The sequence below is a fragment of the Hemiscyllium ocellatum genome, chromosome 47 (genome assembly GCF_020745735.1).
Source record: "Hemiscyllium ocellatum isolate sHemOce1 chromosome 47, sHemOce1.pat.X.cur, whole genome shotgun sequence".
Lineage (NCBI taxonomy): Eukaryota > Metazoa > Chordata > Chondrichthyes > Orectolobiformes > Hemiscylliidae > Hemiscyllium > Hemiscyllium ocellatum.
Window position 1 is genome coordinate 7,324,631 of NC_083447.1, and position 12,844 is coordinate 7,337,474.

Below are 12,844 nucleotides of genomic sequence, written 5' to 3' on the forward strand. Positions count from 1 at the left end.
AAATCTGAGACAAACACAGGGAACACTGGAGTAACTCAGCAAGTCTGTGGAGAGAGTGAGAAAAGCAGAGTTAACATTTCGAGTCCAGTCTGACTCCTTTTCAAGATCTGAACTGAAATCTGAAAAGAATCTAAAAATAAAACCTGAACAAGCAATCTCTACAAGGAAGCTCTCTTAAAAGCACTATCCATCTAGAAAGGTAGAGAGCACGTTTAGTAAGAACTCTTGACACCAGGAAATGACTGAGAAGATATTTCAGACAGAGAAGGACGATGGGAGAAGATACAGAAAGTTCAGGAGGAGCCATTCTGTGTGAACTTTCAGAGATTAAGTTTAATTTATTGTTCTTATTAATTGGATTTCTAAGTGGGACCTGTGTTATTGAAACAACATCTTATCAGATTCTTGTTTAATTCAGGAATAGAGAGAAATTGCTCAGTGTGGTTCTGTTAATTTGTTCATTATTGGAACTGGGTAAATAAATTGTTACTTGTTACTTATAAAGTGAGCATCAGGACTTCCACCTCATTTAACCTCTCCTTTATAATAAATTGGGGGTAAGGGGTAGGCTATACCCCTTTGAGAGTGTGGTGCTGGAAAAGCACAGCGGGTCAGGCAGCATCCGTGGAGCAGGAGAATCGATGTTTCGGGCATAAACTCTTCGTCTGGAATGATGTCTGATGGGGACAGCGTAGAGTAAGCTTTACTCGGTATCTAACCCCGTGCTCTCCCTGTCCTGGGAGTGTTTGATGGGGGACAGTGTGGAGGGTGCTTTACTCTGTATCTAACCCCGTGCTGTCCCTGTCCTGGGAGTGCTTGATGGGGACAGTGTAGAGGGAGCTTTACTCTGTATCTAACCCCGTGCTGTCCCTGTCCTGGGAGTGTTTGATGGGGACAGTGTAGAGTGAGCTTTACTCTGTAGCTAACCCCGCGCTGTCCCTGTCCTGGGGGTGCTTGATGGGGACAGTGTAGAGTGAGCTTTACTCTGTATCTAACCCCGTGCTCTCCCTGTCCTGGGAGTGTTTGATGGGGGACAGTGTGGAGGGTGCTTTACTCTGTATCTAACCCCGTGTTGTCCCTGTCCTGGGAGTGCTTGATGGGGACAGTGTAGCGTGAGCTTTACTCTGTAGCTAACCCCGCGCTGTCCCTGTCCTGGGGGTGTTTGATGGGGGACAGTGTAGAGGAAGCTTTACACAGAATCTAACCCTGTAGTGTTTCCTGGTTGAAAGGTGTGGTGCTGGAAAAGCACAGTCAGTCAGGCAGCACCCGAGGAGCGGGATAATTGATTTATCAGGCATAAGTCCTTCATCAGGAAGGGTTTCTGTCCGGGAGCGTGGAATGGAAGGAGAAGGACAATAATTTGATCTGTGTCGTATTTAAAAATGATGGAACCCATGAGAAAGATGCAGGGAACGTGTGGAACGTTTGAAAAAAAGCCCTGGTATATTTGGGACACGATCGTCAGGAGAATGCAAATAAAGAATAATACAAGCTCTTTCATGGTGGGCAATCTCAATGAATAGTGGGTATGTGTTGGCCCTGGCACCATTTTCCAGTGGCACTTCGCCCAGTTTTCTGGCACTGCAGTACGGGAAACTGAAAGTGTCTAGGACATTGAGGGCCTCATACTTGATCAACAATACAGGCCGTGCCAACTACAAGTTCCTGGGCAGACACAGAGCAAGCCTCTTGCCATTTCTTGTGGCTGTTAGGCCCAAACTAAGATAAACGCGTGAAGCAAATTAAACGGAAAGGAGCTAGAGGTTCTGCCAACGAAGCGTGCCAACATGTTAACATCAGATGCAGAAGAGAAATGCTGGGGGGTGTGGGTGAAAGGGGCGGGGGGAAGGGGCTGTATGTGGTTAGGGGGGTGCTGTTCTTTGTGAAAACGAATGAAGCCAGACGTGATGATGAACGGTTTTCCTGGAGCCTGGGGCCTTTTCCAAACCAACTAGGCCTCATTGTCATGGCAACTGATAGGTCCTGGAGGTATGATGTATTGGATTTGGCGGGGGGGGGGGGGCGAGGTGCCAGATTTATCACGGCCTTTCTTCCACCTGCACCCAGAGACAGCCTCCCAAGAGGTTTCAGACTGTGAGTCAGCGAGGAAAGGAACAATTTATTTATCTTTCCACCAAGCCGCAGAGTGTTTGCCAAGTACCTCACACAGCGGCCAGCTGAGAGACATTCCATTTGCAACCTACAGCCTGACCCCTTCCATCAGCAGAGATGGAGTCTCTCTTCACCCTGGCCCTCACCTCCACCTCTGCCACCAATTTAACACACTGGGAAAATCACTTGGAAATCTTTTAAAGGGGGTTTCAGCACCAAGGTGGGAAGTTTGGATAATTGTTCTTTATTGGGAACTTAATCTAGAAACAGGAGAAGGCCATTCAACGCCGTACACCCACCTATATCTACTCAGGCTGGTTCACCAGCCTTAAAAGTATCAATGACAGCTTGGAATTAATCCCTGCTTGAGCAGTTTTGGAGAGAAAACTCCTGCCTCCCAGCTCCAGGTTAGCCTTGGGAAATGCAGAGTTACAGGAATGTGAGTGGGTCTGGGTAGGGGGCTCTTGGGAGGGTGGGTGTGGACTCGATGGGCCGATCTGCCTGCTTCCACACTGTAGGGGTTCCATAATTTACTGGGTGACCAAAGCAATGTTGGGGTTAAATGGAAATAAGATATTCCCTATTGATGATATGGGGCTAGAGCATGGACCTCAGGTATTGCCTGAGGAGTATATGTTCATCAGGACGTCAAGCAGAACCAATGCTTCCCCCTTCCACCTCACTCAGTTCCAATCTAATCCCTAAAGACAACTGCGGATGCTGGAAATCAGGAACAGAAATTGCTGGAAAAGCTCATCAGGTCTGACAGCATCCGTGGAGAATGATCAGAGTTCATGTTCCGGGTCAAATGACCCTGCCTCAGAAGCGAATCTAAGCCGAACTGAATCCCGACCTCTCCCACACAGAATTCCAGCCAGTTCCCCATGAGTAACAGCCGAATTAAATTAAAGACAGATTTTGTTGCCAACTTTAATAGATTCCCATCCCCCCCAGAGCCAGACGGTGTCATAACCTGCCCCAAACACCATCTCCTGCAGGAGCCTAATGAAACGATCAAAGCCCCTAAATATGTTTATTGTTTGATGTTCGGTATTTAGAAGCGATTAGACACTTTAATGACGAGACAGAGAGGGGGGGGCAGGCTCCAGTGCTCACTAAACAAAGCCACAGTAATGATTGAGAGGCACAATATTCCACACGATTGCCCCAGAATTCAATACAGAAAAATATTTAAAACGATGGGACTCCTGATAACGGGAAGCATTTCTCATCCCCAGGGAATTGAGAATCTGGGATACTCTCCTCCTGAAAAATACTGAAGCTCACCCTGAACTCAGCACTGTGCTAGGTTTCTGATTGACAGGGACAGTGACCGGTAATGGTTCTATAGGCCAGCCCTGGTCTATTTTGGACAGGAGAATGGTTTAATGGGCTCTTCCTACTCCTTCAGTCTTGGCTGTAATCCTTCAGCAGCAGAAAACTACATTGTGGGTCACACGATGTGAGTTCAGTAGGAGCTCACAAATCCGGGGATAACTAATATCGAATACGACAAGTTCCTGAGAGTTAAATGACTTGATGTGATGGGGGGGAAAAGTGAAGCTTTCAACAGACTCTAGGGAGGAACACTGTATTAAGGTTTCAGCAATCATACAGCAGTGTGCAGACATACGCACCTACACACTCACACTCAAACACACACTCACACACTCAAACACACTCACTCAACCACACATTTACACTCAAACACACACGCACACACACTCAAACACGACACATACTCAAACACACACAACACACACTCAAACACACACACACACAAACACACACAAATCACATTCACACACAAATCACATTCACACACACACTCAAACACACACGCGCACTCTCTCACACTCAATCATGCGCACACTCTCTCTCACATATACACTCACTCTCAAACATGCATTTACACACTCAAGCACGCACACACACTTTCGTTCACACACACACAAACTCATACACACACATAAATGTTCTCTCATACACACACACTTTCTGTCTTCTACACACACTCACTCACAAATATACATTTTCTCACCCACTCACACACTTTCCTTCACACTCACTCACACACACAGTCTCTCTCACATGCACACACACTTGCAGCTACACGTACACTGTTTCCCACACACTCTCTTACACAAACATGCACAAAGCATACACACAAAAACACAGGCACTCTCACACTCACACAGTTACATATACATGCACATGCACACACACACTCACACTTGCTCACGCTCGAATATACATGCACTCCTCCATACAATCACATTGTGGCTGTGTGTGTGAGGGAGACAAACACACACAGTCATGTGCTCTTTCACACACTTGCTCACACTCACGCATATATAGCCACACATGCTCATTCAATCTCTCACACGCACACTCAGAATCACACTCTCTCTACATCAGATACACACACACTGCAGATAAACGAATATTTACAAATGAGCACACACACAAACTCACACTCACATATACATGCACACCTACACAGTCACGCACACTCAAATACATGCTTACACTCACATGCGCACACAAAAACACTTTTTCACACAAGCACTCACATTCACATTTACACATATATATAAATACATACAAAAACAGTTTGATTGACTCTCACACTCATATACACATCTTTTTGGTATCTCAGTCACACATGCACGCACACACACACATGCACACAATTGCATATATGCATATTTCCACACATATACATATACAAACACTCTCTCACAAAAGAGATCAAACACGTGTATTGTTTCTCATACACATTCTCTCACTCACATACAGTCAAACTTACTTATTCTGTGCATTTCCAAACTTCCCAAATGAATCTCCAGCTCCCCCACCATCTCCCGTGAAAATATAAAGATATCCATCATTTCCAAACAGTAGCTGTCCTCCATTGTGATTGGAAGCTGGCTCCAGCACCTCCAAAATCACCCTGTCAAGGAAAAGATTCCATTAAAATCCAGTGGATTCAAACCAGAGCAGATTAACTGTGAATGCAGGAAACAAACTGGATTTACTGCAGACTAAGGGTGTGTGTGTGTGTGTGTGTGTGTGTGTGTGTGTGTGTGTGTGTGTGTGTGTGTGTGTGTGTACGTGTACACGTGTGCACAGGACTGTAGCCCAGTGAGAGTCTGTGTGTTTGTGTGTCTGTGTGTCTGTGCGTGAGTGTCTGCATATGTCTGTGTGTTTGTGTGTGTCTGTGTGAGAGAGTCTGCAAGTGTGCGCGTGTTTGTGAGTGTCTGTGAGTGTGCGCGTGTTTGTGAGTGTCAGTGAGTGTGAGTGTGAATGAGTGAGAGGCGTGTGAGTGACTGCGTGTGAGTGTGAGTGAGTGAGTGTGAGTGAGAGAGTGTGAGAGAGTGTGAGAGAGTGAGTGTGAGTGCGAGAGTGTGTGTGTGAGAGAGTGTGCGCATGTGTGAGACTGTACCCCACTGAGACTCACTGTGTGTGTGTATATGGGGGGTGGGGGGGCGGAGGTGGAAACTGTACCCCACTGAGAGACTATGTGTGAGCGTGAGTGTGTGTGTCTGTGAGTAAGAGTGAGAGAGAGAGTGCGTGTGTCTGTGTGAGTGTGGTTCTGTGTGTGTGCGTGTGTCTGTGAGTATGAGTGAGAGGGTGAGAGTGTGTGTCTGTGTCTGTGTGAGTGTGGGTCCATGAATGTGAGGGGGCTGTGTGTGTGTGTGTGTGTGTGTGTGTGTGAGTGTGAGGGTGTGTGTGTGTGTGTATGTGATCAACTTAAGGAAGAGATTGAGACAGTTGGGAAGTGGGGATTGTCTGTTTGGGCCAGGATGGCTGTGCATTACTCTCTGGGTGGATGACCCTGTGTGCGGACCCCCTCTGAAGCACGTGCGCCCTCTGACCTTTCTGAGGTGTGGTCCAGTGCGTTCATGTTGCCAGGCAGCAGCTGGAACTCACTGATGCGGATCCTCTCGGCCTTCCTCGTGAAGATGGAGTAGTAGACGTAGACCTTGCCGTTCCACCTGAAGCTGGGGTGAAAGGCCAGGCCCAGGAAACCCCTCTCGTCGCCCAGCCAAGGCGAGGTCAGGACGGTCTCGGTCAAGTTAAGGAAGGGCTGGCTGACCTTGGAGCCGTTGGCCAGGTAGACCCAGACTAGGCCCAGCTGCTCGGCCACAAAGAGGCGGTGGGTTCCATCGCCGGCGTGCAGCATGGCCACTGGGTTCCTGAGCCGATTGGCTACTTCCTTCAGGCAGAGCTGGAGACACCCCTCGGCGTCGGCCTGGACCCTCCCCAGGTTCGTCTGCAGCCGCTCGCTGCTCAGGACGTTGGGGTAGCAGTAGTCAGGGTCCTGGAGCTCCAGGTAGCTGCAAAACTTGCCACGGTCCGTCTCCAGGTCCACCGACCGCGTGTCCCCGGTGAGGAGGCTCAGGGTCGAACGACAGCGCTTCCAAAACTCGGCGCAGTAATCGCCGCAGAGCCCCGGCAAAACCCGCATCGGCGTGTCGGCGTCCTCTGCGTCATAGAGGTGAGCCGCGTACGGCGAGCATTTCTGAGCCAGAGACAGAGGAGGACACTGCATTTGAGTAGCGGCATGCACAACCACAACGCGTCCAATCGCGTTTCACCGCCAACGCATCAGAGCCCGTTTGAGCGTAAGAGGTCGGAGCAGAAGTGGGCCGTTCAGCCCATCGAGCCTGTTCCGCCATTCAATGGGATCATGACTCGGTTTGAGAACCTTCAGTGCCTGCCTTTTCACTCAATTTCCCTTCCTCATTAAAAAGCTCTCTCTCTCAGCCTTGAATGTCCTGATGCCTCGGTCTCGACAGATTCCCTCCCCTTAGAGAGAAGGTATCCCTCCCCATCTCTGTCTTCAATGGATGGCCCCTGACTCTGTGATGGTGCCCCTCTGGACCTAGACTCTCCCACACGAGGGGAAACACCCTCCTCACATCTCCCCCGTCAAACCCCCTCAGAATCTTGTACACTTCAATAAGGTCGCCTCTCATTCTCCTAAATGCTAATGAGGACAGGTCCAACCTACTCATCCCCTCCTCAGGAACAGACCCCTCGCTTTCCCCAGGATCAGCTGAGTGAACTTTCTCTCGACTGTCTCCAGGATATCTTTTCTTTGATAAGGGAAACCAAAACGATTCACAACATTCCTGCTGTGCTCTGATTATTCACATTTCAACAGCATGAAGCAAACACACACACAGATATCCACACACACATTCATCAACACACACAAATATACACACACGTATACATATGGATATGCACACGCATGTATCAGCATGCACACACATGTACACATGAACGTGCACACACGTGTCAACATACACATGCACGTGCACACACATGCATGAACATTTGCACAGACATGAATGCATGAACATGCACACTCACATGCATCAACATGCACACACACGTACACATGTACAGTTACACAGTGAGTGACCCTTACTCTGCTGAATAAACACTGACTCTGTACGGTTACACAGTGAGTGACCCTTACCCTGCTGAATAAACCCTGACTCTGTACGGTTACACAGTGAGCGACCCTTACCCTGCTGAATAAACACTGACTCTGTACAGTTACACAGTGAGTGACCCTTACCCTGCTGAATAAACACTGACTCTGTACGGTTACACAGTGAGTGACCCTTACCCTGCTGAATAAACACTGACTCTGTACAGTTACACAGTGAGTGACCCTTATCCTGCTGAATAAACACTGACTCTGTACGGTTACACAGTGAGTGACCCTTACCCTGCTGAATAAACAGCGACATCTTACAATGATGATGCTTTTGATTATTACCTATGTGCTGTGGAGTTGAATGTTAATCTCTGTGACCCTTTTTGTGAGTACTGTGTTTGTTTCCCACGTTTGCAATTTTAAAAACTGTCTCTCAAGAGTTAATGATTTTTCTGGGAAAGTATGAATCATTTTCAAAGTGTTGAATGATGACTTTTTTTTCCTTAAAGCCCATCTCGAGCCCTCAAAAATGCCTCCCTCACTCGCATGTGGCGAGACCTTATTACATTTTCCACTCGCCTTGGTGGGGGGGAGGCGCGGGAAAGCAAGTTGAATGGGGAAAGGGCTGAGTCAGTGTCTACAGGAATCACTCTGATACAAGCAACGTGTAGGACATACCGTGAAACTGAGTAAACGTGGAAAGGAGTCCTGGTGAGGGAGATGGGAGGTGGGGGGGAGGGGAATGGAGTGATCCATTCTACCACTCCATGAAACCACCTAACCCCACCTCCCCTCGCTCCACATCCCTCAATACTTTCAGTTAAACTACCGGCCACTTGTATAAACAAATAAGACGGACTTGCATTTACATAGGACCTGCAACTGCCACCCCCAGATACTTCAAAATGCCAGAGGAGCCCTCTTCGAGGTATTGTGACGTGAAAAACACTCGGCACATGCACAGCAAAATCCCAGAAACAGCACAGGAGGTACGCCTTTTGGCCCGTCCAGATTTCTCTGCGATTTGCCCACGTCAGAGCTCTGCAGCATTGCTCCCTGTTGTTTAAGGCAGCAAGGGGCCAAAAGGGTTAACTGACATCACAAGATAAACCCTGCCCATCAGGGTAGAATGAACAGATAGGAGGCTTGTGTGGCAGGGTCCCTTCATTTGAGCCAGGGGATCTGGGTTCAAATCCAGAGGTATGTCATAATGTCTCTGAACAGATCGTTTCGGGAAAAGAAATTAAGGCACCCAGGCTCAATAGAGAGTTTAAGTCAATTCAAATTGTTCTGGGGTCTCTACCATAAGATGTACCGGAGGGTATTGGCTTTATTGCCTGATTGCTAATCCAGACACCCAGGTAATGTGCTGGGGTCCTGGGCTCGAATCCACCACAGCAGATGATGGAATTTAAATTCCCTTTAAAAAAAAACTGGAATTAAGAATCTAATGATGATTGTGAATCATTGTCAGGAAAACCCATCAGGTTCCCTGATATCCTTTAGGGATGGACACTGCCATCCTTATCTGGTCTGGCCTACATGTGACTCCAGATCCATTGCAACCTCTGGGCAATTAGGGACGGGCAATATATAGAGCCATAGAGATGTACAGCACGGAAACAGACCCTTCGGCCCAACCCATCCATGCTGACCATAGAGCCATAGAGATGTACAGCACGGAAACAGACCCTTCGGTCCAACCCGTCCATGCTGACCATAGAGTCATAGAGATGTACAGCACGGAAACAGACCCTTCAGTCCAACCCGTCCATGCCGACCAGATATCCCAACCCAATCTAGTCCCACTTGCCAGCACTTGGCCCATATCCCTCCAAATCCTTCCTAGTCATGTCCCCATCCAGATGCCTTTTAAATGTTGCAATTGTACCAGCCTCCACCACATCCTCTGGCAACTCATTCCATACCTGGGAATGCACTGATCCCCTGAATAAATAGAATGCAGTGAGAGTAATGAGCAATTTACTCTTAAGTTGAGTCTTGAGCCTCCAAGAGATGGTTATTGAATATGATGCAATTAGCTAGTGAGAGGTGATGCTCTAGTGGTATGATTGTTGGACTATTAATCCCGAGACTCAGATAACACTCTGAGGACCTGGGTTCAAATCCCACCATGACAGATGGTGTGGAATTTAAATTTAAGTTTAAAAATAACTGGAATTAAGCATCTAACGATGACCGTGAATCGATTGTCAGGAAAACCCATCTGGTTCACTAATGCCCTGTAGGGAAGAAAGCTGCCATCCTTACCCGATCTGGCCTACATGTGACTCCAGACCCACAGCAATGGGGTTGACTCCTAACTGCCCCCTGGGCAATTAGGAATGGGGCAATAAATGCTGCCTGGCCAGTGACACCCTCATCCCGTGAATGAATACCGAAAGAAAAATCCCGACTGCACATAACAAATTAATTCCAAAATTCACAATCAACGGCTCCCGAATTCCGACTTCCTCCGTTGTGAGATTCCAAGCACAAAGCCTACCCCTGGACCTCCCCTCACCCTGAGCCTGTTTCCCCACCCTCTCACCTGACACAGCAGCTCCTGGATGTACTTGCCACAGACTGAGATCCCCGAGGGGTGGAGGTAGCTGACAATGTGCTGGTATCTTCGGGCCAGGCTGGAGTCAGCCCTCGCGTCGCAACAACCGAAACTGGAGTAGGCCGTGCAGAATGCCAGGGGCTTGGTGGGTTTGAATGGCGGCTTGTAATCCAGGCACTGAGGGTGTGAAATGACCAGCACCAACTGGATAGAAATCCCCAGGAGCAGCAGACTGTCCTTAAAGCAGCAATTCATTCCACCGACCAAGGCCATCGTGAACAGGAGGATTGAGACTTAACTCCGTGTGGAGGGTGAAGACCTCTCCTCGATTAGTTACTGGTGTTTCTGTTTTTCCTCTCTTCCCTTCTATTTTTCTGTCTTTGTTCCTGTCCCTCTCTTGTCCTTTTCTCTATCCCTGTGTGGATCTTTCTTCCTCTCTCTTTGTTCCACTGTTTTCCCTCTTCCTTTCTCTCTGTATCCTTGCTCTTTTACTGTCTCTATTCTCCCCCTATATCTTTCTCATGTTTCTCTTTTTCTCGCTCTCACTTCTGTCTCTCTTTGTGTCCTCCTTCTCTCGTTCTCTGCTCCTGCATCTTTCCCCCCCCCTCTCTCTCTCTCTCTGTTGCTCCCTCTCTCCTCCCCTTGGCTCTGTCTTTCTGTCACCCTTCTCTTTCTCTGCCCTTGCTTATCTAGCTCTCTCCTTTTCCTTGTCTCTCCCCCTGTTCCTCTCTCTGTTTCTCACTCACTCACATCTCTCTCTTTCTCTCTGGTCCCCCTTCGTCCCTCTCTCTGTCTCACTCTGCCCTATTTCTCTCTCTGTTTCTCTCCCCTCTCTGTCTCTCTCACTCTCCTCTCTCTGTTTCTCTCCCCTCTCTGTCTCTCTCACTCTCCTCTCTCTGTTTCTCTCTCTCTCTGTCTCACTCTGCCCTGTTTTTGTGTGTCTCTCTCTCCTCTCTATGTCTCACTCTCTGTCTCTGTCTCACTCTGCCCTGTTTCTCTCTTTCTCTCTCCCCTCTCTCTGTCTGTCTCTTCTCTGCCTCACTCTCCTCTCTCTTTCCCTCTCTGTCTCACTCTGCCCTGTTTCTCTCTTTTTCTCTCTCACTCTGCCCTGTTTTTGTGTCTCTCTATGTCTCACTCTCTGTCTTTCTCCTCTCTCTGTCTCACTCTGCCCTGTTTCTGTGTGTCTCTCTCTCCTCTCTATGTCTCACTCTCTGTCTCTCTCCTCTCTCTGTCTCACTCTGCCCTGTTTCTTTGTGTCTCTCTCTCTCCTCTCTATGTCTCACTCTCTGTCTCTGTCTCTCTCTCCTCTGTCTCACTCTGCCCTGTTTCTCTCTCCCCTCTCTCCGTCTGTCTCTTCTCTGCCTCACTCTCCTCTCTCTGTCTCTTTCCCTCTCTGTCTCACTCTGCCCTGTCTCTCTCCCTCTCCGCGTGTCTCTGTTGCTCTGCAGGGCCAGAGGGGCTGTCTGCGTTGATCTGGTGCTGGGAGGAGGAGGGGTTTGTCCTGTCGACACGTGTCTTCAGTTGACTCGGGGTTTCGGCACTGAGTGTGGGAAAGGGACAGCACTCCTGCTTGGCAAGGAGCTCAGGATGTGAGACCGAGAGAGGACAAAGTGAAAGGGATGGTTGGGAGGGGAGGCAGGGGAATTGGGATCAATGCCAAACAAGCCAGGGGGAGAAAGAAAGAGAGAGTTAAGCTAAACAGAAAGAAAGAGGGGGATAAGCACAAAAAGAGAAATTTGTCAAGGGATTGAGGACAAGAAAAATAAACAGTGTCAGTTGTGAATTTAATGAAAGGAATATGTTTAATAATTTTATTTATGTAGCAGCAGGAAAGTATGTTCAGCTGATTTACAGTTGGAAGGTAAAAATCTGCAAATTCAGTCCTTGTGGGCTGAATTTTAAGATTCTTTCCAGAATGTTGCCTCACATTGCACTCTGCAACACCTTGAAAGATAATTTGGGACTTTCCTGAAATCTTCAAGCTTCGCGGGAGGCCATTCAGCCCATCGTGTGTGTGTGTGAGAGAGAGAGAGCTTTGGAAGATCCAATTAGTCCCTGCTCCTCCCCTCTTCCCACAGACCTGCAACTTTATCTCTGCAATTCCCTGGATTCCGATTGTATCTGCTTCCATCGCTCTGACAGGCGACTCATTCCAAATCACAATGTTCACCGCATTTTTTAAAAAAACACAATGTCTCCTCCACCACCCCCTGGGTTTTATTTTCATCAATTATTTGATGTCGGTATTCTGAAAGGAAGGAATATGGTGAAGAGTTACCGGAATAATCCCTGGACTTCAAGGGCTAAAGTGGTGAGGAGGGGTTGATTCGATTGGGCCTGTATTCAGTGTTAAAAAATACAATGCTGGCCAGACAGCATCGAGGAGCAGGGGAGTCGACCTTTTGAGAATAAGCTCTTCGTCAGGAATGTTCATCAGAAAATACCACATTCCTGATGAAGGGCTTATGCCCGAAATGTCGATTCTCCTGCTCTTTGGATACTGCCTGACCTGCTGTGCTTTTCCAGCACCACACTGATCTCCAGTATTGCTTTCTCCTGCGTCTGTATTCACTAATACTTAGAAGACCGAGAGGTAAGCTGATTGAAAAGTCCAAATTTCTACCAGGGCTGGACGAATTGGTTTGCAGAGGGATTGTTTTCCCTGGTTGGGGAGTCGAGAATTAGAGTCCCCAGGTTCGTCGGGATATGGAATA

General features: G+C 48.1%; 1 protein-coding gene across 1 annotated transcript in view; it reads right to left on the reverse strand.

Annotated features, from left to right (window-relative positions):
- LOC132836617 (HHIP-like protein 1) overlaps nt 1-10,420 on the reverse strand; it is a 29,811-nt gene extending 19,391 nt beyond the window's left edge. Inside the window, exons 1-3 of the mRNA XM_060856009.1 lie at nt 10,119-10,420; nt 5,991-6,637; nt 4,922-5,065 (exon numbers count right to left, since the gene is read on the reverse strand). Coding sequence (XP_060711992.1) covers nt 4,922-5,065; nt 5,991-6,637; nt 10,119-10,403 — 1,076 coding nt within the window. The 5' untranslated portion in view covers nt 10,404-10,420. The remainder of the gene's footprint in view (nt 1-4,921; nt 5,066-5,990; nt 6,638-10,118) is intronic.
- Nucleotides 10,421-12,844: the final 2,424 nt, after the last annotated feature.